A 27,863-nucleotide genomic window follows, 5' to 3' on the forward strand; every position below is an offset into this window, starting at 1 on the left:
TGCTGAAAGATTTTTGTATTTATTTATTTTCTGTGCACAGTAGAGGTTACTACCAGTAAAACCTCAGAAGATATACAGTATTTTTTCCATGGAGCTTGAAAGTAATTAGAGTATCACATGACGACAATGTGTGAGACTGATGTTTCCAATTACAAAAATCAATACATTAGAATCTCAATGAAACAAACCAAAAGGCCTCAGAAACTCTTTCTGAGCACAAGGCAGTACCTCTTTAATTTGCACAACAATTAAAGTAATTTACAGTTAATCTTTGTGAATATCAAGACAATTTTACAATGCAAGTTTCTGTAGTTAGACTTAAAGAGATAACCAGAACATTAACTGCAGTATTTTAAATGAACTTGCCTAAGCTTTTTTGCTGAGATGGTTATCAAAGAGGCTGGAATACTCTACACTGAAAACATGGCATATGACTTTTCTTTTCCTGGCTTTTTTGGTTACTTATAATTTTATTCTATTGCAACGTGTAAATTTCTAGAAACGAGCCGTCTCCATTGTATATACTGTGTTTATACTTTATACAAATTAAAGCAAAAATGGTAGATTACTCAAGTGGTATAAATCTTACAGTGTTCTGCTAGCAAAAAAAAAAATACATGCTGAAATCACAATAAGCAGTATTGGTATCCACAAATTATAGCTTCAATCAATTTTTTTCCTTTTTAATTTGTACTCTACATTAAATTACTACTGAAGGCTAATGTTTAAGCAGGAAATAAACTGAACAGTTGCAAATGATACAAAATCTGTTCACGCAACTGTGAAAGCTGATATAGTTTCAAAAAATCACAGATAATGCAAAACAGAAGATGTGTGATGCATGCAACAACTGAGAAAATTCACTGATCCCCATTGTTTGCAGAAAACTACTGCACTCCACCTTAAAATGTAGATTGATTTTAGTTGTAACAAGACAATCCCAAGAGTCAGAATGAAATAAAAGCAAGTATTTTAAAGATTTAAGAGCTGTTATCAAAAATAAATTACATTTTTTCAAGTCAAAGAAACACTGCTATGAAGGCTGAGAGCCAAGGAGCCTTTCAATAGCTGCATTGATGTCTCCACCTGTTGCTATTAGCGCCTGCAGGTTTGCTTCACGGTTCAGAAAGCCCATCGCACTCAGCTGCTCCAGTTGTTGCTGAAATCTAACTTCTGGATTTTGGAACTGCTAAGAACAAAATTTCAAGTTGTAAATCCACAGTACACATTTGGCAAAGTACTAGATTTAAACATAGTGGCTTCTGCACCACTTACATGGACTCTTAAACTACAGGAAAAGGAAAAAAAAAAAAAGAATTTGGTGATGTAAGAATAACTTCTTAATATAGCTACAGATACAGATTATATGCATCTATATTTGGTCCCATTCTCCCTCCATATTTTAAATTGAGTATTTTAATATAAGTATGCATTAAATAAGCATAAAATAGATATAGATAATTTAAGAAATGAAATGGTTCAAACTAGTAATGTCAGACAGCAGAATTTCGATGATGTCTCTGCTGGCAATGGTGAATGTCTCAGTCTTTCTTTTCTTGGTATTAAAGTCAACTTGCTTTTAGTCTTCCAAGTATACGTTGACTAAGTTACCGGAATTCTAACTGTTGGAAAGCTCCAGCCTAAAGCAAACTCACAATTGTGCCTTGTGGGTCAATACTACTCATTCATAAACTCGTGGCAAAATTCTCCAATTCAAAAGCATTTTTGAATGAGAACAACTATATGAAAATAATGTGCTGGAGTAACACAAGAAGTCACTTTAAATCAGTGAGATTTTAGATGTTAACACAAACTTGTGCAGCTACTATTAATTACACGAACTTGCACAGATACTGTTAATTACTCTTCTGTTCTAATTCAACAGTTTCATCCATCAAGAAACTATTACCAGTAGAAGTTCCAGGGCTCCAAGCTAACAGAAAGACAATCCAAATTACAACAACAAGTCCCCTCACCACTACTTGCTTCTCATGAAGCACAACTAAGCAAAATAGTCAATTGGTAGCCCAAGTCTTCACAGTGTAACAAAACAAACTGCAGTTTGGACCTGCAGAATGTCCAAGAAGCAACAATTCATGGAGAATCCAAATAACTGGAGCGTGGCTATTTCAAAGCATTGGACAGAGACTGTCACAGCTACAGCGTAACAGACAGCACTGCTAACAAACTTTGTGCTTTCTGCATTTTTAAGTTCTTGTCTGAGCACACATTTCACCTGTCAGCAAACCTCATCACCTCAATTTTCAAGGCATTTCAGAAATTCAAGGGTATGAAGATGAGTATATTAAAAGGATTAACTGTTCAGAGGACACTTTTACCTAAATTTAATTATTTTTAATACTTACTTGCACAGCTGCAATGCCATTTTAAGCTGCTTCTGCTTTTTTTTTTTTTTTTTTTCAATAGCAGAAGTACTCTGAGCTCTCAAGTCTCAGATTTATTTTAATTTGTTTTAAGAGAAAACTTTAGGAATAATTAAAAAAAAAATCCAGTCTGCAATAATGTACTTTACCTGAGCATTTGCACCAGCAAGGGCCTGCAACATCTGCTGGACAAACTGCTGGTGACTGGGTTCAGCAGCTCCAGATGCTGGATTTGTACTGTCACTGGGAACAGAACTAGGTACGTTGGACCCTGTAGGAGCTCCAGTGCTTCCCAGGCCACCTAAACCAGGATTAAATCTGCACAAGTGACAGAAACAGAAATAAGTCAATTGAATAATAAACCCATGCTTAATTGTAATGTCTTCTCTAATCCTATATATTATTACCATGTAAAAATTCTGTCAAATGCAGAGTAGGTGACATACTACAACAAAGACAATAGTCATCACTGTTCAAAAAAATGTACTGCATCATGAAACATTCCAAAACAAGCTCAGTGAAACATTCCAAAACAAGCCTGGCTCCAAAAAAGACAAAACAAAGAGTTTTCAAATGATAAAATCTCTACCTGTAGAAAGAAGCACAAGAGAAAAGCTGTCTTCTAAAACTGTGACACTGAGTCTTACCCTGGTATAAGTCCCGGCGCTTCTGTTGCCAGAGTCTGCAAACCCTGCTGAATCTGTAGTAAAGCCTGCATTGCTCTGGGGTTTGACATAGCTGATAATGTGTCAGGATTCTGCATCTAAGAAAATGACAGAGACTTGTGACTGAATCATGTCAAAGCACTCAGTGTTAATTTTTAACCACTTAATGTTTTACAGAATCTGATATGCTTTCAGAACTTGTTTTCTCGTTTTAAATTTGAATGTTTACATGAAATCCTTCAGAGTCTGGGGGGTTTCTTGAGAAAACTTTCACGGGAGGTGATCAGTGAACTTTCTCTGATGTGAACAAAATGTGAAAAATAAGGAGTATGCCAAAATAGTATTTTTCAATACAACTTCTAAAGACCATCATATTTCAAAGCCAAGGAGTGTCCCAACCCATCATCATTCTTGAATTAGTCTCTTATGTCACACTACTAGTAAGCAACAACACTGAATAACTGTTAATCAAGTTTCATCATATCTAATAAAAAGTTACAAAATATTTATTTCCTAGCTAAATTCAGACTACTGAACTATAATCATGACAATTTGTGCATGTGTTCATATCTATAATTCCCTTGCAGACTACAGAAATGGAAATATACTACAAAACATACAAGCAAATTCACAGTATTAAAGGACCTTCACTGTGACTTCAATTGTTTTTTCACATCCACAGACAACTTAAAAAGCAAATCCTTTTGATTCCTGAAGTTAAATATCCTGAAATCAGACTATTTCAGATACAAGATCAAAACTAACAGCTTACCCTCACCTCTGCTTACAGATGCCACCCACAGGCAAATGCTATTTGTTTCAATTACAAGTGAGACAGTTTTAGTAGCTAGATCTAATTCTAACAGCAGACAGGCTGATAAATCTTATCAGCCTTTACTTGGCAACTAGACCAAATTTATTCTGTTGCAAAAACATCTGATTCATGAAGAAATGCACATTATAAGGTAATCTTCCTCTGGTCCAGAACAGAACTGCAGAACAAGGCATTAAGAAGTCTAGTCTGGAATATTAGAGCACAGCCACACTTAAGTCTTGTTATCTGTTAACATCCTCTGTTCATCTCTTGGATTTTTATTTTCCTGTTAGAAGTCAGACAGTAACTAAATAAATAGCTGGCAAAGCCTACTCAAATCTTGCAGATCGTTTAAAGGAGATCACATGGCATGTGCAGGCCAAACTCAGGAATCAGACTCAGCTAGCACAGCTTCATGAAAGGCAGGTCCTACCTGACCAACCTGTTCTCCTTCTACGAGCAAGTGACCCACCTGGTGGATGAGGGAAAGGTGCTGATGTAGTCTACCTAGACTTCAGCAAAGCCTTTGACACTGGCTCTCATAGCATATTCCTAAACAAGTTGGCAGCTCGTGGCTTGAACAAGTACAGACTTTGCCAAGCTAAGAAGTGGCTGGATGACTAGGCCCAGAGAGTGGTGATAAACAGAGTCACATCCAGCTGGTGATCAGTGGTCTGTAGTGGGGCCTGACCTGTTCACTATCTTTCCTGATGACCTGGATGAGGTCACTGAGCGCACCCTCAGTAAGTTTGCGGATGACATTAAATTGGCAGGAAGTATCAATCTGCCTGGGGGTAGGAAGGCTCTACAGAGGGTTGAGGACAGGCTGGATCTCTGGGCTGAGGCCAATGGGATGAAGTTCAACAAGACCAACTGCCAGGCCCTGTACTTTGGCCACAACAACCCCAGGCAATGCTACAGGCTTGGGGCAGAGCAATTGGAAGACTGTAGAGAAAATGGACCTGTAGGTACTGGTTGATACTCAGCTGATTATGAGCCAGCAGTGTGCCCAGGTGGCCAAGATGGCATCCTGGCTTTCTCAAAAATAGTGTTACCAGCAGGAGCAGGGAAGTGACCATCCCTATGTATTCTGCACTGGTGAGGCTGCACCTTGAGTACTGTGTTCAGTCTTGGGCCCCTCACTACAAGAAAGACATTGAGGGGGCAACTAAGCTGGTGAGGAGTCTGGAGCACAAGCCCTATGAAGAGTGGCTGAGGGAGCTGGGATTGTTCAGCCTGAAGAAGAGGAAGCTCAGGGGGTGACCTTATCCCTTTCTTGAACTACCTGAAGGAGGGCTGTGGTTGAGGTTGGGGTCAGCCTTTTTTCCAGGTAACTAGTAACTGGACTAGAGGGAATGGCCTCAAAGTTGTGCCAGGGGAGATTCAGTTTGAACATTAGAAAACATTTCTCCCAGAGAGTGGTCAGGTGCTGAAACGGGCTGCCCAGGGAGGTGATCAAGAAACATTTAGATGTTGCACCATGGGACATGATTTAATGAGAAACAGTAGTGATAGGTGGACAGTTGAAGTGGATGATCTTAGAGATCTTTTCCAACCTTGGTGAGTCTACGATTTTCAGAAGAAAGCATTTTGGGCTCCTCAAAGTAAGCTGCTGTAACTATTCTGTTTAGGTAAACGAACAAACTGCGGCTTGCTGTCCAATATTCAGAATTGTTTTTACAGAAAATGGTGGCCCAACAATTTCTAGAACGCTGTTGTGACCTAGATCTTATCTGAGTACTGGCAATTCTTGCTAAGACTCGTGAAAACTGCAGATAGAGTAGCTCACTGCTGAATTTTCCTACTTCTTCAGGGTAACTGCCCTTTATTGCAAAAGATGCCTTCCTCTGCACAGAGAAACACTTTATAGTTTGCCACCCAATTCAACCATATAAAGCCAAAAGATAAGTGAGGAAGTATGAACAGCAAAATTATCAACATTCTGAGGATAACTCAAGTGCTTTTCCACTTTACTTCACACCCTAATGCAGTAAATCACCTGAACCAACAGAGTGAAGACAAAAGCAGTTGTGTCTGCATCATATGATACCAAAGTGAGGAAATAATCAAAGGAAAAAGCTCATAATAGTGATTCTTGCTGTGTCTACACTAATGAGCATTTATTCACAGATTTCAACAATTTAAGTCATTTATTCTGAACAATTAAGTTGTTACTGTAATTCCTGAGTATGATACTTTACTTGTAACATTGCTTGCTTGCAGTAAGAGCAATGCACATTTACTCAAATTTATATGGACAGTCTAATGATAGAAGCTATACAACTGGATTATGTGTTTAATTCCCAATATTTTTGTTTACTCCTATTCAAAGAACACAGCACCACTACTCACAGTGACAGCTAAAATCATGGAGACACCCAAGCAACAAGCACAATCATGTTCACAAGGAACACAATGCAATTCACAGGCTTCTGCTTCTTCAGAAACCAGCCTACTCTGCATTAGCTGATTTGGGTCTTTCTACACACACTGCAAAATGCCTTTACTCCAATATTTAAGGTGGGGTGGAACAGCAGTGGCTTTTCCTACAGCGGTAGGAAAAACACAGTGAAAGATTACTCTATGGAAAAAAGTACTAACATTTTTGTTTTATTTACAAAACAAATCACAGAGCAAAAAAGTGTTCTCCATCTACAGTGCAGTAAGAATCATTCTTTCTAACTACAGAGGCAAGAGTAAATCTAAACTATTGTGCCGATCATAGACAAACATCCACCAAAAGGTTTAACTTTCTGAAAGGATGGAGAGTCCAAGCAAGAATTTATTTATCATGGAACAAAATAACTTGGTGTCTAAAGCCAATGAGAATGTATGTTAATGCTCTAGCTTTTAATCAAACCAAGGAAAGACATCAGTTTACTGGAAAAAAGAGACCTTCTCTGAAGTACAGACATTTAATAATAGCTAGTATCTTATCTTACTTGCTGAAGGAAAGTAGGAAGCTGCTGTCTCATTTGCTCCTGAAGCTGAGGATTTCCAGCAAATAAAGGATTATTCAACATCATCTATAGGACAAAAATATTTAAATTCAAAGATCAAGCAGTAAAAAAAACCACTGTGGATTTAAAGATGAATACTTAAAAAATATGAATCATAGAGAATGATAAAGAATACAATAACCACCTAAGAAAACTCGAACTCTCAAACACAACTATCTCCTTTAACTAAAACTTGTTATGAACCACCAGCACAAAGACATTGCAGGGATTTTTTTTTTTCTGTTATCTTTTCTTAAGTGGAAAAAATTGCCAGATCCCCGCCAAGACAATCTCATTTATATTATGATTCACTTTTGCTCAGCCTCTGCTACGTATCTAAATGATTGTCTCTCTGTAAATATCATCTGCAGAAGACCAGATCCAAGCCAGTATTCAATACAGAAAGGAAGACACTTTCTCTTTGTTTAGCATTTGACTTTGGCTATTATTTGTTTAACTGAAATGTGAAAATACTTCTAAGATATTACTCACAGAACAGCAGTGTCTGTAATTCAGTAGCATGCAAGAGCCACAGGTAAGCAATTAAAACCAGAATGACACCTAGAAACAGCACCGACTCTACCCTTTCACTTCTCTCATCTCAGATTACTGTGGTTATTTATTTACAAGGAAGCAGATCCACCTTAATGTACAAGCATTTGTTTTCTCTATCTGGCTCTTGCACTAGGTCACAAGTTCAGGGCTGCACAGAACATACACAAACTGACAAGTTATTTCAGAAGAACGCCTGGCAGATGTCCAACTATAAAAGAAACTCACTGCAACAGATCATTAAAGGTAACCTGGTAATAATTTATGTAAGTTAGGCATCAGCATACTTGAAAAACTGGGCTATTTATTGCAGACAAGTGTTGAATTGTTGCTCAATTACTATCACTCTGTAGTGAAAAATTAAACTATCATATAAACAAATTTTAAAAAATAAACTCAATGCACACAGTACATCAATACATTGCTACACCAGACACACTTACCTGTACTGCAAGATCAGGATTCTGGCTTAATGATTGCATCATGCTTCTCATATAGGGTGCTGACAACATATTCTGCATAAGTTGCGGGTTTTCAGTTATCTGTTGCAACAAGCTCTGCATTCCTGGTGTGTTGAACATACCAGCTTAAAAAAAAAAAAAATGAAAGGTCACTTTATTAAACTTCTTATCAAATGAGTCCCTGAAATGCGCTTTAATGTGGTTTTGCATACATAGATGCATCTGTCTCTCAAAAACAAGTTAAGAAAAATGTATCTAACAAGGAGGCCCACTAGGCCTACAAGTCATCAGCTGTTTTCATGCTTGTCTGCAAACAGGAAAAACACCATCACTCATCTAGGGATTTCCTACTATTGTTGTTTTAAGGCAATACTCACACAGTATCATTCTTATTTTACTTTTCACGTTTCTATACAAAAGACTTTGACACTTATCAAGGACTGCAGTAAAGAAATAAAGGCTCTGAGTCTCTTCCTAATAAAATGATCATTTCAGCAAATTTCCCAAATGCATACAACTGCAATAACAAACACACCTCCTAGTCCAGGTCCCAGATTTGGTATGGTTGAACTCTGTCCTGTACTGCCAGACGTATTATTTCCAGCGTTAGCACTGTCAGTGTTCTCACCACTTGTACTGGTACTTGTTGTAGAACTCTGAGAAGTGGACTGAGGAGCCCAGGGATTTGGTAACGGGTCTCTATTTTCTGTACGAGATGGCTGACTGTCCCCTCCTGATGATGCATTGCTTACTAAAGAAGCAAATGGATTACCTCCAAACTACAAAGGAAGGAAAAGCAAACATGTATCATCTACAAAAGCAAACTGTTTTTAAGTTTGCTATAAACCACAAGTTACATTTCCAAAATTATCATGAAGATAGATGTTGATGGCTCTTAATAGTTATACTCACCATTCTAAAGTTATTTAAGAGTAAACACAGAGAAAGAAAATGTAGTCTTTCCAAATAGTCTCACTTCTTTTTGAAAGTAGAATTTCTACTACACAAGTATTTTGATCATGTAAGACTGTATATGCTACAGCAGTTTACAACTGTTAGAAGTCTTTTCCCATTTTAGGTTACACATATTACTAAGTCCACCCTTATTAACTTACCTGGAGCTCATAACTTTACAAGTCAAAGAAGTAAAAGAATTTAGACTATGTGGTAACTTATTTAATATAGAAGTTCATCAACTTGAAAATAGCTTCTCAGACCCACAACACAGTATCGGTACTTCTTGAAGCTTAAAGGAGCACAGAACATGTTAAAAAAAAAAAAAAATCTTCCCTTTCTCTCCCCTCAACAGAGAGAGAAGGCCATACTGTGAATTCCATCTTTACAAAAACTTTGCCAAGTACACATTTGATAAGTTACATCATTTATATTCTTTCACTCTTAAAAATATTTATTCTCCGTGGCATCTGCTATCTTTTCTCACCTGTTCCTGTGCCGCATTCAACATTGGCTCCTGAATATCTGTATACATACGCCGCAAAGCATTGTATCCACCTGGTATACTTTCAAGGTTGCTCAAGGCTCGGTCTTGGTTTCGCATCATTTCCTGCATCATTGCAGGGTTTCTAGCAAGTTCTATTGTCTAAGAAAGTAGAACATTTAATCTGTATTAAGAAATCCATTCTAAAGTGAAGACATCAGCATGACAGCATCTCTTTTACTAGATCTAAGCCTGACATTATAATTAAAGCCAAAAATCAAGAAGTCAGCTTAATAGGAGCCAGCAGAATTTGATACTTAGCGTGTGTTCTGCCACAGCTGTGACTACAGCTACTACTATGGGTTGGGTCTGGAAGCACTGCTAAACAGAAGAAAAACCTTGAACATATTATTCTTTCTCCTCTCTTTATCTTTTTTAACACAATGTACTTCTCCCATCAGAAGCATGTGTACAGGCTCAGAAGTACACTCACAGGGTACTTCTAACATCATTACAGTGTGCAGCTTATAATGGAAATTTTAAATACCCTCATTTTCAAATGCTCTCATTTGCTTTTCGAGATCTTTTGCAACATAACATATCTTACATAACATGCAACTACAGAAGCACCCAGAGAGTGCTCCTGAGAGATAGGTAAACTGGAAATAAGTACAGTTTACCAAAAGTAATAATTCTCCAAAACTTGTTGGCTACACAACAGTGCAGACAACTGTATCCAACTCTAAACTCACAAGACATTAGCATAAAATCTTCAACATCTATGAAAACCATGCTGCAGATTTTCTGAATTACCTAATTCAGGCTTTAACAACTATAAACATAACTACAAGTTGCCTACAGTGACATTTTATAGACTTTCTAAAAAACTCAAATTATTCAAAAACATTTCTCAATACTCAACTATGGACATCCAGTTCTTGCTATGTTGTTCAGTTATACTATGATCAAAGGTCACAAACTCAGAGATCTTTCTACATACCTGCCTCATTATATCCGGATTATTCAGCATATGTCCAATTTCTGGATTTCTCTGTATCAGTTGCTGCATTTGAGGGTTAGCCATAATCAACTGCCTCATCAGGTCAGGATTTGAAAGCACATTCTGAATAAATGGATTCTCCATTATCTGAACCATCATTTCTGGGTTGGACATGAGTTGTCGTTGCATCTGACTTTGCAACTCTGAAAAGCTTGACGTATTTAAGCCCAGGCTACTCAGGCCTGCCAAACCTCCAAGGCCACCTTTAGAGGAAAAAAATAACTGAATTTACATTTCTTATTGTAAGTCTAAACAGAACAACATCTTCTGTAAATGCAAAATACTTGGATATATTCCACATTTCAAAAATAACAAAATTCAGTGGAAACTCCATCTTTGCGAGGCTGTTAAGCAGTCATTCATTAAGTCTGCTTCTTAAATAACAAAACATCTTAAAAAAAAAAAAAACAGAGAATTGCTTTGAAATAGAAGTTATTACAATGCTAACAACTTCTGATTTTCCACAGCTCAGTAACGAGTGCCGCTTGAATTTTGAGGCCTTGACTTTTTTTTTTCCTTCTGATATATTTTAGTCCATTTGTGATAGCCATTCATCTCTCCACTCTTCTTTAGACTGTAACTGAAAGAGACCTCACAGTATGATGTATATTGCCTATTGTAATTTAAAGTAGAGCTCTTCTTTTTCACTGCTGCAACAAGAACTAATCAATAATGCTTTTGCTTCCCTTCCTTTGCTGAGTCCAAATAGAAAACTTTCAATATTTTATTGAAGATGTAGTTAGCTACAGAATTGGTTACACCTAAAAAATGCAACTGCTTAACACAGCTTTTTCAATTCTGTTCTTTTCTTTTTTCTTTTCCACAAAAGCAAATGAGATGAAAAAGAAGAATTAGAAATATTGATATTGCTGAAATAGTAATTTCAAATGAACACTGCAGTCTCTTTTCTCATGAAGGAGAAAACAACATGCTTGGAAATTGAGAAAAAAATAGACAATTTTGCTGCTTCTGTTCCAGATTTCGGCTTTGTATTACAGATCCAACTTTATCATTACTTCCCTCATGCAAATTCAGACAGACTCTTAAGGAGAGGGATGACACCAGGAAGAGTTTAATTACCAATAATGCCAGAATACAGCATCAGCAGTACTCTACTTCTGAAGCTGAAACAGCTCCTGTCTATAGCCCCTTCCTACAACCTATGTCACAGGTATTTGTAATTAGCTTTTTTTTTTTTTTTACAGTCTTAATTGCATTAGTACAAAGCTTCACAGAAAATTATCTGTACCCTGTAGAAGATACCCACCAGAGAATCAGAGAACAGTTTGGACTGGAGAGGACCTTGAAGATCATCTAGTTCCAATTCCCCCTGCCACAAGCAGGGTTCCGAACTACCAGGCTGCCCAGGGCGACACTAAACCTGACCCTGAACACCCCAAGAGATGGGGCATCCACAGCTTCTCTGGGCAGCCTCTGCCAATGTCAAACAACAATTTGAAAGACATCTAATCAAAATCTCCCCTATTTTAGTTTAAAATCATTCTACTCTTTCTTATCACTATCTGTGATAAGTGATGACTGTGTAAAAAGCTGGTCTTCCTCCTTATAAGTTCTGTTTAAGTACTGTAAAGACACAATGAGGTCTCCCTGCAGCCTTCCCCTCTCCACAGTGAAGAAGTCCAGCTTCCTCAGCCTTTCTTTGTAGGAGAAGAGCTCCACCCCTCTGTCCATGAGGTCTAACAGATGTTCTTACCCAAGCCAAAAGGGTTACTATTTGTTGAAGTTGGTGTTGAGGTACTACTGCTTGATGCAGATGTGGTAGTGGTACTCCCGCTGCTGTGTGTTTGCTGAGCTTGGTGGTCTTGTGATCTAAAAAAACAGAAAGACAATTTCAAAATTACAAACGTAGCAAGGCAATTTAAATAATGTCATTAAGCATAGCAAGAGTGTCAAGGATACTTGAGAATCTTAGTTTTTCATTTTGATAATTCCTGAGAATCACATCTCTCTAGATGGCTTCCTGTGATAAGTCTTTCAGACATGTGTAACATCATCTGTTCTTCAGAAGAAAAGCTTGAAATATTAAGAAAATGAACGGGCATCACTGCAGCCATTGCCACCTTCTCATGCAACCCCAGAGCAGCGTGCACTCAGAGTGCATTGCTCTCCAAGTCTTTTCCTTGCTTCAGAAATTCTTCACCTTACTCTACTGTATTTGATAGCCATCAGACAGTGATTATATGCTTGAGGCTTAAAGAAGTGAAATTCTATTATTCTCTTACTACAAGACAAATATCAGAATGTCAATAATCTTCATAACTAAGAATGAAGTAAAAACAGCTGCCAAATTCATATGCTCACTACACCTGTCTCTTGCAGAGGCAATAGTACTGGTGCTGCCATATGATGTAAAAGACCAAAGAATTCAGCTGATTCAAAGCTAACCTGGCCTCTACTCAGTGAGGCAAGTTTTAAGTCCAAATCACTTGCTAAATCTGGTTCACTAAACAATTACATAAACATCTGCATTTGAAAAATTACAAAATTACAGTGTAAAATAACTTGTAGAATCTATGCATGCAGACCTTCCACAAAGACCTGGAGGTTAGACAACATGCTACATTTTACAGATCAGTTCATCTCACATCTCAGTATCTTTCTTGTACAACAAAATTCTATAATTGCTTCAATAGCGCAAAGTCAAAACAAACAAAAAGTAACCCGTACAAATCTGACAGATGCCTTCAGTACAGAGGCCTCCCTGAAGTTTAAGAGCTCTCTGTCACTAAAATCAAAAGCTAAACTGGCAACGAAACGCTTTGCAGATTTTGCAAGTTCTTCCACCAATCAGTATTAACTTATGAAGGATCCCATCATCACCCTTGTGAATAGATACCTAAAACATATCATGTCAAGTCATGAACACCAAGGGTACCACAGGACTTAGCAACCTCATTCAAATTGCTACTGACGTTCCAGTGTAGTGAAGGAGACACTAATTTTTGTCCACAAGATCTAACAGTTCTGCTAAAACCTCAGTGCACAATGATTCATATAATTCAGTTTTGCTTATTTTCCTTTATACTCTAGTAAGAGAATTCTATGTCTACCAAAGCACTCATAGAATCTAATGAATGAAAGCTTGTTCTAGAGGGAAGCTTCCAGATACACATTAACAACCCAGGAAAGGGGTATTTGGGCTTGTAATAACGCTCCCTGACAGACCCACTGTGGGTAATACTCTGTGCTCCTGAGAAGAAAAGTGTTGCAGAGTAATTATGCTTAAGAGCAACTGACAGCTTTGAACACAAGACCAGTACAATCACAGATGCATATAATGGCTTGGGTTGGAAGGGATCTTAAATATTATCTAGCTTCCAATCCCCCTGTCATGGACATGGCTGCCACCCACCACATCAGCCGCCCAGACACCCCCCAGCAATCTGGCTCTGAACACCTCCAGGGGTGGGACATCCTCAGCTTCTATAAGCAACTTGATCCAGAGCCTCACCATCCTCTGAATAAAAAATTTCTTCCTACTATCTTTTATTTTAAAAATCAATCCTGTTTGTCCTGTTGCTACTGGATCATGCAATCAGTGCAACGAGCCAAGCAGTTGTAACTTCAGTCACAAAGATCATAGACTGCAAAGGTGGTTACATTTAATGTGAACTTCCTAATAAAGATATTTGGTTTTCTTAATCTAAGAAAATACACAGAAAAATATGACACAGAGAGACATGAATCTGACTAAAATATGACACAGGTCTAAGAAAAGAGCGTTCTGACTTCAGACTTATTTTACACCACAACTAATCAGTTGACTACAGTTGCTTAGTCAGATCTAAGTTTGCCGAACAGGAAGCTGTCACATCAGAAATCAAAATTATTTTGACTTCTTAGAAGCAAAGAGACAACTGTTTATCAGCGACATTACCTGTTTTGTGTTTTGATAACCAGGTGAACAGTGAGTCCATCGTGAATCCCATGCTGAGTCAAAGTATCTTGGTCTTTCAATATTTTTCCAGCAAATATGAGTACAAGCTGATCGGTGTGGGACTTGAAACGCTTAGAAATTTCTTCCTTAAACTAAACAAAAAAGTTAATTTCATACACTCAGATAACTGTATACTGAACTACTATGTTTTTATGATTTGTGGACTTGTTTCAAGTTTAATATACTAAAGTACTTGCTCTGCATTTTCCACTTCACACAATCTAGAAATACTTCATTAAACTCACTCAATTTTCTCTTTTTTTTTTTTTTTTTTTTTTTTTTTTTTTTATACAAGGAAAGACAATCAAGTCACTCCTCTACCATGCAATAAAGACGAGAAATGTTCCATAGGTAGTATTTCAGGTACAAATCCATGACAATAAGTACATACCAGTGTGTGTATGCATGTGTGTGTGTATATGCACACACACAATTTACATGTCCTACTAAATATATATAGTATTATACACACATATTACATATATATCAGCATATGCATACTAATATGTTAATATATATACACACATATAACATACACATACTGCAGAATTTATCCTTCACTGATCAGACTGAGGATAGAATATCCCAATTACAGTGAATCTGTCTGTGCTTTTCCTTGAAAAAAGCAAAGAATTATCCTCACTTCTCAGACAGTTTTGCTGCCTTCCATGCAACAAAACTAGCATTCCTTTCCACACAGGCAAAAAAATTTCTCAGTTGGCCCTGCTTTCTCAGCCAACTCACAACACAAAGAAAATGACATAGTTCCAGCCCATGTCATGGTGAAAAGCCATGTACTTCAGCTGACAACAAAAATCACACTCATTAGCCCAAGAGAACATGGAAATCCAATATATATCTTTCTGCCTTCTTAGCAAGTAGTTACCAGGTTACAATTTGACTGAGATTTTATTATTCTATAGAAGTTTTCACAGCAAGAAAAAAAAAAAAAAAAAGTCACTAAAAGTAAAAAGGAAAATAGTAGGAAAAAGTGAGAAGGAATGACTTGATTATATCAAAGCCAGGTACATTTTTTAAACAAGACTACTCAGTAGGTTAATTATTTTTGAAGGTATTCTAGTCAGTTGGGAAAAACTCCAGAAGTTCACCCTATTTGGCACTTTAAAATTAAATTGACCTTACGTCTTCAGAAGCAAAATTCCAAGCATTCTAGAAATTCTCACTCCTACAGAAAACTCATGTATTAATCTTATAATTATTAATAATTATGTTTTATAATTGGCAGGACTAAAAAAGAAAATCCCCTCGTATTACACTTTGAACATAAGTCTCTAATTGGAAGGGTTTATTGTACAGGAAAAGAAGAAAAAAGTGTCTGAGACACAACAGAGATAAGTCTCTGTCTGGGTAGAAGATAGCCCCTGGTTAGTTAAGTCTGATCAGTGATTTAGTTCTGGTTCTTATCAAAACAGCTTCTAAGTCAGCCTTATAGTGACAATATCGTGGCTTGTTGGTATTCCAGAAAGTCATCGAGTCCATTCCTTTCCAGAGTGGCTTACTTACCTGAACTATTACTGACATGCTTATCCACTCTGTTTTCAGAGGTCTCCAGAGATAGATACCATTATCTTTTTTTCCAATAAACCTACTCCAGAGCTTCACACCCCTGTTTCTTCATTGTCCTGCCCACCATGGCCAATGCAAACAGATTGCTCTCCTTAGAATTAAGAGCTGCAGTGAGGCTAACTTTCCTTTGAGGAGTAGTGTTTTCTAATCCAATCATTCTCACTAATTTCTGGATTTTTTAATTCAGTTATAAGTGTAAGACTCTAAATAAGCTACAATGTTCTACATAAACTCTTACTCACTCTTACTAGGATAGCAGGATAAACTCTACAAGATCTTGCAAGATACATTCCCACTTGTAAGAAGCAGAAGCCCACATGGGAAAATAACAGTGTTGACTTAAATAACTGTTAACTTTGTAGACCATTTTCTGCAGAATAACTTCATACACAGTTGCTTCCTATTCTGCATTCGTTGTTAATTATTCCCAGGAATGCACATTCCAGTGTAGCAAAACCAGGAGAAATACTCAGTTTGGTACAAAGTTAATGCATAAAAATGTTGTGCCAGACCAAAGAGTAATGTAATTTGCTCTCATACTTTCACAACATGGCGTGGCAGGGAACAACTTAATTATCTTCATAAAGTTGATGTTGTAGTGTAAACACTGCTCAGAGCCATGTCCTGCCACATTTCCAGAAGCAGCTGTGTTTCCACAAGACCAAAGAAGCAAAACACCCTTCATAGAACATAGCTACATGGTACCTAGTATTACTAGTATATAGGTATCAAAGGCTATACGCTTCCTTTTCCCTACTATCATGATACTGCTTTAAATGACCTGCAAAACCAACACCAATCTAAGACAGGAATATAAAATCGAATGTATGAGAACCATAAAGAAACCTTTACAGCAATGTATGAGCACAACCCAAATGCACAAAGGGCCTTTTTCCAGCCAGGAAAACAAATCTGTCTTAAGTACTGAGACAATTTCAACTGAGGCATATTTATATAAATAGACTAACCACTCACAGGGGAAAAAAAGAAAAAAAAAAAAAAAAAAAAAAAAAAATCAGGTCTTTTTCATCTGTCTCACCTGAGTTCAGCACATTCTTGAGATTTCTGCAATGATTGAGCCATGCTTCATATCATATCCACAAAAGAAAACCATCTAGATGTGATGTCATGAAATTCATTTTGTGAATGAGTCTGCTGACTGTTTTTAATAATCAAAAATAACAACATAGCAATAAAAACACAGTAACAACAACAGCATAGGCCTGTGACAATAGCACACTTTCTTCGGAGGCAGGGGGAGGAGACCATTTTATACACCTGCAGTAAAGAACCCTACAGATCTTTTTCAGTACAAGTTGGGGTGTTTTTTTTTGTTTTTTTTTAAATTCTCAGGATCAAACACATGCCAGTTTTCAGAATCACGTAATCTCTGCCAGTACTGTAAGATGATTACACCTAGGTTGGAGTGTTTTCGGGGGGCTCTACGTGGAACACTGCAGTCAGGCCTGGGGCACCCAACACAACAAAGACATGTAGCTATTCAAGTGGATGCAGAGAAGGGCCATGGAGATGATCAGAGGGCTGCCTATGAACACAAGCTCAGGATCTGAGCTTGCTCACTCTGAAGCAGAAAAAGCTCTGCGGAGATCTCATTGTGCTTCCGGTATTTAAACTAAGCTTATAAGAAAGATGATGAGAGACTCTACTAGGGTACTTAGGGATATGACAAGGAGGAAGGTTTTAAACTGAAACAGATTTACATTAGATATTAGGAAGAAATGCTTTAATATGAAGGTAGTTACATGGCAAAACAGGCTGCCCAGAGAAGCTGTGGACGTCCCACTTCTGGAGGTGTTCAAGGCTGAGCAGGATGGGCTCCTGGGCAGCCTGATCACAGCAAGGAATTTGGAAGTAGATATCTTTAACTGTCCCAAACTGTCCCATGATAACACAAATCACTACTGTTTGCTTGGTGAAGAAGAGTTAGGGAGGGTGGAACACAGAAATTTTTCCCAAACACTGCAGGCAAGCATATCTGCATTTAGTCTCCACCTCTCACTGGTAACTAAATTAAATGCAAGGTCGTTCTCATATAGTAAAACAGAAAACCCACAGTTTTCTTTAAATTCAGACAGAGTAAGGATAAAATGAAGAAATGAATGCATTCTAACTCCCACAGACCCCTTGTACATGTAGTTTTAGGACTCCTCATCATTCTAACATGCAACAAGTTAGGAGATAAGCACTTTAGTAAGAAAAAGCAGTATGAATTACAGAAGTTTCTAAATGCAACCAGTGAAGACAACTGCATCGATTCTCTTTTCCTAAACAGAACTGCAAACGTCAATCTAATATGTATCACTTCAATATCTCAAATTAAACACACTCAACAAAAAAGGAAGTAAAAGATAACGCTGGGACAGATTTCAGTGTTTTTAGTAAAATGAACTCTCGTATTGCTTACTTTTTCTATTCATATAATTCAACTAAGTAACACTGCTGGTAAGCTACAGTCACTGTTTCAACAGGTAAGGCTGTTGACGTGGTCTACCAGGACTTCAGTAAAGCCTGTGATACTCCCTCTACAGATTCCTCATGGAGAAGCTGGCTGCACATGGTTTGGGCACACGCTCTGCTGGGTGAAACACTGGCTGGATGGCCAAGCCCAAAGAATTGTGGTCAATGGAGTAAAACCCAGTTAGCAGCTAGTCACGAGCGGTGTCCCTCAGAGCTCAGTACTACGGCCACTTCTATTTAACATCTTTATTAGTGATCCTGATGAGGGGATTGAGTGCACCCTCAGTAAGTTTGCAGATGACACCAAGTTGGGAGGAAGCATAGATCTGCCAGAGGGGAGAAGAGGACTACAGAGGGATCTGGACAGACTGGTTTGATGGGCCAAGGTTAACTGTATCAATTTCAGCAGGTCCAAGTTCTGGTTCCTGCATTTTGGTCACAACACCACCAGGCAACCCTACAGGCCTGGGGAGGAGTGGCTGGAAAGCTGCCTGGTGGAAAAGGACCTTGGTGTACTGATGGCAGTCAGCTGAATGTGAGCCAGCAGTGTGCCCAGGTGGCCAAGAAGGCCAACGGCATCTTGCCTTGTATCAGGAAGCAGGTAAGCAGGACTAGGGAAGTCATCCTGCCCCTGAACTGGGTGAGGCCCCACCTCGAGCACTGTGTTCAGTTTTGGGCACCTCAATACAAAGAAGGACAACAAGGCTGAAGATCGTGGAGAATGTGCCCAATGAGGAAGAACTGAAGGAACTGGGGCTGTACAGTCTGGGAAAAAGGAGGCTAAGGGGAGACATTATTGCTCTCTTCAAATATCTGAGAGGTGCTTATAGCAAGAGCAGGATTGGTCTCTTCTCTCACTGGTTACAAGTGACAGGACGAGGAGAAACGGCCTTAAGATGCGGCAGGGGAGGTTTAGGTTGGATATCAAGAAAAACTTCTTTACAGAAAGGGTTGTTAAGCACTGCAATGGGCTCTCCAGAGAGATGATTGAGTCATCATCCCTGGATGTGTTCAAAAACCATTTGGACATGATTCAGCAGAGGGTTGTTAATGTTAGGGTAGTATGGTTAAGCTGCAGTTGGACTCAATGATCTTCAAGGTCTTTTCCAACCTGAACTATTCTATGATTAAAATACTTTGTCACCTGGGAAAACCAAGAGTGGAAACAGTTCTAAGTCTCAGTAGCTGGCTGGAAGCAAGGACTTCCTCTATGCAGTTCTCCCACTGCACTGACTATTCCCTTTTACTAGCATTTAACATCACAAACAATAGTTTAGTCAGTTTGTGTTGCCATTTAAAAATTCACTTCAAGAACCAGGACTTACTTCAACACATTACAAAGAATAATGATTTGCTATACTAAATGCCTAGCATTTTCACAGAAACTACTTCATTGCATTGCTCTGTTAACTGAATACACTCAAAATAAGGTAAGGAGTGAAATCACTTTTAAACAACATTATTAGAGGAATCAGTGAAAATAACTGCATCAGAATATGCATCAGTCTGAAACACAAGACTAACATCAAGACAGACTTGCTTCCCAAGAAGAAGAAACAGAAATCATTCTTAATTAGAATGACTTAACTCAAGGTCACAGTCTCCTCAAGGCACAGAAACTCATAGATCTGACATAAATTAGAGCAAATCTAAAGCTGGTTGTACTGAAGCACCAGGCCTGCATTCCTATTTTATCTTAACTTGTAAAATTTTTTGTTGTATTTCCAAATTCTTCTTTTTTTATTTTTTATTTTTTATTTTTTATTTTTTGGGGAACTTAGCATTTTTTAGTCTCATTTTTTTACACTCTTGGTTCCTAAATAAAATATCCTTGAATTCACAGTACTTGAAAACACAATTCAGTGCAATACTCCACTAGGAGAAAACTACTCCTTGGTTCCACATTATCACAAGAACAGGTTCCAGAAGTTGTTAAGGCTTCCACTCCATCTGCTCAACTTGATTGCCTCTGAAGGTTTTTGCAACACACAGGTGAACACTGCTCTGCTGCTGCCCAGGCCCAAACCAATGTGAAGAGAATCCAATTTGCATAATTCCTATGTGAGCTAATTATAGTAAAAATTTTGTCAGTGAACAAAGCACCTACGTACCTGAATACACATCAACACTTAACTATAAGAGACTTTAAAACAAAACAAAACAAAAAACCACAGCCACTTTGCAAGGGATACCCATACTTCAAACCTTAGTCTTCTAACATTTGACCATCTGATAAACTGGCCTTGGAAGTTTCATCAAAGTTTATTCTAGCTAAAGTAAAAAACTTCAAATGCAAACTGTCTTTTGAGATATTACCATCTTATGATTCAAAAGCTTTTTGCTGACTCACTCTCTTTTTTGAGACAGAGAGAACATTACCATCCACATGGATTCTGTGAACAAAGAATAAAAGGAGGAAAACAAGTAAACGAAAAAAACATTTCCCAAATTTTCTCAGTGTTGACTTCATGAGATATAATTAAAAATGAAATTACTGTAATAGTATGAAAGAGGCCTTAGTGAATTAACATCAATTACCACCGAAAGGCTCCAGAAAACTGCAACTGCTTTGAAAATACTAAGCTACAACTTCACCTAAATAACAATAAAAAAGCAAAGTTGCAATCTTCAGAAACCAAACTGTTTTGAACACGGTAATGAAGCAAAAGTTTGTATCTATTACATGGCAGAATTGCAATTTACACTCCCAACAGTTCCTCAACTAACAGTCCTGTTACAAAAAAACATTGCCAAATGACATTACCTTGTTCACAACTGGCGTTTCATCCAGGACTACTTAAACTTTCAACTGCCTTCTCTATTAAAACACAAGGCTCAGTATATCAACAATACTCCAGCCTCTTAACCCACACACACTAGTTTCAACAGAGGCTAACTGACGAGCTCCAGATACATTTCACACAATGGAATCAAAAGTCTTCCAAACTCAGGAAGTGAGGAACCAAAGAACCACATACACTCACAGGAATACAACTGTTCATGGCTGTGGCCTCCTTCCCAGATGAATCACATCGGGTAATCTCATGACTCTGAATTAAAGGGAATCAGTAAAAATGGAGTTCTCATTGCACAACTCTTGGATGTTGTACAGGAATGGGGACAAGAATTTGCGGTTACAGGCAGCAAAGCACTTTTGGCATGGCCAATTTTTTTGCAGCAGATGAAGCATTGCTGGAAAGTGCACCCAAAATCAGGCTTCCATACATGCTTTGTTTTGTCTGTTATGACTTAATGGTGAGTTACCATCTTCCCATACCCTTGTCAAACACACACGCAAGTTTCATAATCACACTATTCTCTCAAGCACTGCCATCAATCCAAATTGACAAAAAACTCATTCTGAGAAACAAACTCACATTCTTGATGTTTACAATCATAACCACTCAGAAAGGAAAACCAGAGGCAGTGCCATCTAGTGGGAGTATCTCAGGACTCACGTTCTAGCCAGTTCTATGCTAGACAAACTTCAGCAAGCCATTCCACTCCCTCATGCTTTGACCTAGGAGAGATGATTAGCAGTTCCTCCCTTTTCCATAAAAGGACTCTGCAACTACTGGTGGAAAGTACTGCGCTTGCAACAGAACAGGCCTTTTCTCTAGCAAGCCACCAAGACTGAAAAAGGACATGAGAGTATTATATGCAAACAGCAATTCTTGCAGAAGAGATGCATTTTAAGAATGTATTCTACACTTTTTTTTTTTCACATGAAACAGCATAAGATAAAGTATTTTTCAACTTAATGAGGAAGAGGTCGGACAATATTCATTCTTCCTGAGGAAAAACTGCTATATGAATTACTGCCAATAGAATTATTACTCATTTGACCACCAGCTAAATATCTCTGAATTGTTTGGTTTCAGTAAGCTTTAAATTTAAAGTGATAATACAATATATATTGAATGAAAGAAACACAGATAGCAATTAATCTTTTCAGTCTGTCAGATTAAGGAACTATCAACCTCATCAAGCAACAAGACAAATGCTGTTGTTTTTTTTTCCCAGACATGTAATCCATCACACAACTCACAATTTGTAAAGCAATGTCCAAACCTTACTCATGCTTTTATTGGTTTTCCTATATAGCCAAAGTTTACAGTCACCAGATTCAGATGTTGAGTGAACTCTGAAATACGTAGAACACTTAACGCTATCTCTATAACAGGTATTAATCCACATGGATATTTACCCACTGTTGTCAATTTTAAGCAGCACACAAAACTTTTTTTTTTTTTTTTTTCCAGCTCTGTGCTCCCCTTCCTCATCCCTTCAAGACTAAGGATGACTGAAGCTAGCAAAACAAGCTTGTGGAAAATCATAGGAGACAGCCCATAGAAACCCCAACAGGAGGCCCTGGGGCAGAGCTCCCGCCCTTGGAGAGCAGCCTGCTGTGGGGCAGCTGCCACCCATGCAGAGCAGTGCTTGTAGGTTTGGTATACAGCAGCATCGGAGCTGTGCTTGGAGAGCTGCAGCCTTTGGGAAGCCCACACAAGACAGCAACATGTGGGAGGGACCACATGGGACTTTCTTGTACTGATAATGATTAAAGACACACTGAGCACAAACAGATTTCACAGGGGAAAAAAACAAAACAAGAAAAAGACAGGTGGGCAGCACTTGCAATCAAGTGACCTTCCAAAGTAGCTTATCATTTGAAGGTTATTTTCCACTGTAACCTGCATACTTCATGTTCTAGGTGCACAACACAGGATCAGCAATGACTCTGTTACTGAAGTTTTCAATATAGAAAAAAACCAAAATACTTTCTTAAAATAGTTGGAAAGTGCTTTACCTTGAGTGCACATCAAGTAAGTTTTTGGACAGTTACTAAATTAGGAACATTTGCTGACTCCCTTGAGGGTAGAGGGGCTTGAAAGAAAGACTGACAGATCATAGTGCTGAACATCACAAATGATATGAAACGAAACAAGAGCAGTCTTGTTTCTGCAATCTTGAATGTATGTACGTATAGGATGGGGAACAGACAGCAGGAGTGCAGCCCTTCAGAGAGGGACTTGAGGTTCTGGCTAATGGTTTAACCAGTGGGAGTCAACAATGTGCCCCCTGTGCCCAGAAAAGCCAACGTGAGCTGCATTAAACATTGCACAGCTAGCCTGTCAAAGAAGTGATTGTCCCCCTGTATTCGGCACTGGCACTGCTTCACCTTAAGTACTGTGTGCAGTTTTGGGCTCCATGGTATAAGAAGGATATAATTACCACTATTAGAAGTGTCCAAAGGAGATCAACGAAAATGGTGAGGAGTCTAGAGGGCGTGACTCACAGGGAGCATCTTACGATATTTGATTTGTTCAGCTTAGAAAAGGCTGAGGGGTGACCTCATTGCTGGCCACAACTTTGTGAGGGGAAGCTGAGACAGAGATGCTGACACCTCTCTAGCAGCCAGTGACAAGATAAAAAGGAACAGCTTTAAGCTGAAGAGTCTATACTGCTATGAGGAAAAGGTTCTTCAGCAGAAGGTGGTGGGCACAGAACAGGCTGCAGCCCTAAGCTGCCAGAGTTCAAGGAGCATTTTGGACACCGCTTTTAGACACAGTTTGGATTTCAGGTGGATCTGTGTGAAGCCAGGAGCAAAGCCAATGGTCTTCGTGGGTCCCTTCCAGCTTGTGATGATCTATGTTTCTACATTAAGAGAGCAACAAATAAGACACACTGTATAGCCCCAGTAGCTCAAAATATTTATCTAAAAAACCTAGAGTTTCATTCTGGAAATGTTCTGAAATGACTGCAAACAAAAAAAAATCACCGAGTCTTAACATTAGCTATAGAAATATGCAACTAAATAGCTTTTATTTTGCAGCATCAGTTTAGACTTTTTTTCCCCCCACCTGCAAATATACTAGACATAGCTGGCTGACCAATAACAAGATGACAAACCACTTACTGATCCCAGGCACATTTGAACAGATATGCAATTTGTTTTGTATTTGAGACTAACCCATTTCAGAGTCAATTCTAGAAACATCACATTTACTGCCGATGCTTATTGTTAAAAACAGTTTATAATTACAGCTGAAGAAAAAACAGACTAATGTTAGCCACTATCAGACACCGCATTTTTCAGTGGTAGCTGGGACACAGCTTTGGACCCACAGAGGCAATCTTACTTCATGGGAACCAAGGAATAACTGCAAATACAATCTGTACCTTTGATGTATGTAAAATGTTTAGCATTTAAGATAAATGGACAACAATTATATTTCAAGCAGCATGTTCTATTAACTACTTATAACTGTAGGTCTGCTTTTAGTAAAAAATTGCGTTCTTGCTAGTTTATCTAGATATTTCAGCTTTTAAGACAATTGGTCACAAAAAAACCTGGCATCCCAAATGGCCTTCATATTTAAAAAAAAAAAAAATTCTTGCTAAAGACAAATTTGCAGAATATCTGACCTTAAGTAAATTTGTTTACGCTTCCTGAAGTATTCCAAATAAATTGCAATTACATTGCTTTTGGTGACAGATGTTACCCTTCTGTCAGATCTGGTCTATGAATCTCCAAAAAAAAAAAAAAAAAAAAAAAAAAAAAAAAAAAAAAAATTTTTAAAATTTTACAGTAGTTTTGTAACAGAACTGATGTTGCTTAGAAAAGAAAAAAAGTGCCCCCTTCAGACAGATTTCTGCAAACACTGTGAATAACATCAAAAGCAAACACAGTCGTTTCACCTTTGGGAGAAATGCCTAGATTAAGTTTGCAGACAGAGTAGCAGATAGGATACTGCAAAAAGAACACCAAAGACAGGAGAATATCACCTCCCCAGCAGCTGGAGCAAGGACCTCAATAAAGCTTATTTCTGAGATGCTTATAAGCAAAATAATGGGAAAAACTTGAAAGAAATACCACCATTTTGTCTCCACGCAGCAACTAGGTAGAACAAAAGTGTAAATTCTAGCCAAGTTGCTGGAATATAACTTTACACTCAGAGCTTTTATTTCATCTCTTTTACTCCCCTTTGGTAACCACACAGGGTCTTCTGGTTCGTCCATGACAAATGATGTCAAGCTTCGCATTCTGACAGCAGTGGTGATAGCTAACAATAAATTCAGAGCCTTCAGCAACTAATTCAAACTCCTTAGCAAACTGACATTGTGTTTAGGGAAGGCTGTTATTCCTAGATAAGCAGGGCACCTGAAGCCTAAAAGCAGAGCCTCATCCCACAAGCCTTGAGGAGATACGCTGTACCCTGCTGTGTTTGATAATACAGACACCACAACAAGGTCGATGTGCTAATAAGAAACTTAAGTAGCCACGATTCTCAAAAATACATTTCTGACTAAATATGAGGCTTGGCCCACACAACCTTTTGCCTGGGCAACACTTCCCACTGGAACCTCACAACTACAACTTGTAAAAACCCCATATTAAATTATCATGTGTGGCATTACATTTTAGTATATAAAGCAATTCTAGAAATAGGCAGGCATTTCGTGGAAACTGTACGTATGCTTACACGTTGAAGCATATGGGATTTGTGTGCTTTACATGCTGGGCGTGCATGCTTGGGGAATCAGAGCTGCAATAAAGTCAGCTTTCTAACCTGTCACTCAGGCTGTCAAGTTTGATGGCTGGATTCCTACAACCAGTGGAGCTCACATATATGCACCCATGTTTTAGTTTTCAGTTACCAGTTACATACAGGAGAGGGGAGAAAAAGAAAAAAAAAAGTCAAGCTGATTTGCCTCATCCAGAAATACTTCAGGGAACATTTCAGACAAATCTTATGGAAAGTGAAATAAGCTCTGAATCCCCTCCAGGCAACTGCACCTTTTGGAGTATTTCAAAGCAGTACCCATCCCCTTCACAAGCAGAAGAATCACAAAATGGCCTAGGTTGAAAAGGACCACAACGATCACCTGGTTTCAATCCCCCTGCTACGTACAGGGCTGCCAATCACTACACAAGGCTGCACAGACCCACATCCAGCCTGGCAGAAGACTGACTTCACAGACTCTACCTCAGGCTGTGGTTGTAGTTTCTCTATGATTGCTTGTCCTCTAATTCAAACAAAAGTCCCCGTCAATACCTGCAGAGAAAACCTCCAGGACAAACAGGATCATTAAAAGAAACTGAAACGATGATTCACTACTTCTTTCAAGCCGAGGGTACGGGGGGGGGGGGGGGGGAAGAAACTGGCTTTCTTAAGAATGTAAAAAAGACCCCAGCACATCAGCTACTAAGCAGTACCACCGTGCAGTGCCCTATATCGATAACGAGCACACTGAAGCACAGCTGAAGCTGCACTTCGTTTGCAGTGCAAATTTTACGATCTGTCAAAAAAGACAACTTCCCTAAAATTCAAATGCTCGCCGTGGCGTTCTCGATTTTTTTGTTTTTGTTTTTTTTTTTTTTTTTTTTGTTTTTTTTTTTTTTGTTTGTTTGTTTGTTTTTGACTTTTTTTTTTTTAAGGTACGTTTTTTAATCAAGATAACGACCGGCTCCGCATAGCTCTCAGGAAGGTGATTGCGCACGCTCTCCGTAGCCCCGCCGGCAAGCGAGCAGCCACCTCCCCCGCCAGCCTGAGTCAGCCCAACCGGGCAACGCGGCAAGAGCTCGGCCCGGGCCCCCTCCCGAGCCGGCACACAACCGTGGGGAGCGAGAGTTCGGAGGGTTGCGGCCGCCTCAGCGACCGCCCCACAGGGAGCGGACCCCAGCCCCGCGCAGCTCCGGCGGGCAGCAGCCGCTTCGTCACCGGCGCGGGCCCCGGCCCCGCGGCCTGAGGCCGCAGACCGCGGCAGAGATCGCGGCAGAGATCGCGGCGGGCCGCGCTTCCCTCGCTCCCGGCCGCCCCTCACCTGCCGGATGCTGCTGGTTTCGGCAACGGAGAACTCCTCTTTCTCTTTGGGAGTCTTCACCGTGACTTTGATGATCCGCGGCTCGTCGGCAGCTGAGCCCCGAGCAGGGGACTCCGGGGCGCTGCGGCTCCCTGCGGGGCTGTCTGCGCCGTCCGACATGGCGAGCGGGACCGGGCCAGCTCCTAACGCACGGCAGCTCCGCACGAGCCCAGCCACCCCTAGCTCTCGCCTCGCCCCACCGGGCTCTGCCTGCTCCCGCAGCGCCGGGCGGAAATACCCCAGCCTGGCCGCGGCGCGCACTGATGACGCAACGCTTCGGGGAAGTTACTAGAAAGGGGCGCTGCCTGCCCGGGCGGGGGCTGGACAGGGAGTGTACGCTGTGCGCATGCTCGACGCCCGCGCAGGTGCAGTTGGTCGCGCACACCCCCACCAGGGAGGCGGGCCGGGGCTGCTGGCCTGGGTTTGCCTTTCAGTTTCTCGCTCTGTGCCGCCGTATGGGTAGTGAACATCGAGCTGTTTGCTGTTCTAGAATCCCTGCGGCAGCGCTCCATTGCCGGGGGCACGCTCTTCTCGATCTTGGGCCAAGTAAACTTAATCACTAATTAAATCTAGTGTCACCAAGCCAGACTTTATTTAAT

General features: G+C 39.4%; 1 protein-coding gene across 2 annotated transcripts; it reads right to left on the minus strand.

Moving 5' to 3' along the window:
• Positions 1 to 27,508, minus strand: UBQLN1 (ubiquilin 1). Of its 2 annotated transcripts, none has more exons than XM_042877476.1 (11): positions 27,226 to 27,508; positions 14,272 to 14,423; positions 12,088 to 12,203; positions 10,314 to 10,576; positions 9,317 to 9,475; positions 8,411 to 8,654; positions 7,858 to 8,000; positions 6,806 to 6,889; positions 3,032 to 3,147; positions 2,534 to 2,702; positions 1 to 1,186 (listed from the first exon to the last, which is right to left on the minus strand). In XM_042877476.1, exons 1-11 carry the CDS (start codon positions 27,382 to 27,384, stop codon positions 1,034 to 1,036), a joined length of 1,758 nt encoding a protein of 585 aa, XP_042733410.1. In that variant the 5' UTR covers positions 27,385 to 27,508; the 3' UTR covers positions 1 to 1,033. The 2 variants fall into 2 exon arrangements, with proteins under 2 accessions (XP_042733410.1, XP_042733408.1); XM_042877474.1 differs by having other exon boundaries at positions 1 to 1,189.
• Positions 27,509 to 27,863: the final 355 nt, after the last annotated feature.

The sequence above is a fragment of the Lagopus leucura genome, unplaced genomic scaffold, assembly GCF_019238085.1.
Source record: "Lagopus leucura isolate 7727_CA_CO unplaced genomic scaffold, USGS_WTPT01 Super-Scaffold_100018, whole genome shotgun sequence".
In the NCBI taxonomy this organism is placed as follows: Eukaryota; Metazoa; Chordata; class Aves; order Galliformes; family Phasianidae; genus Lagopus; species Lagopus leucura.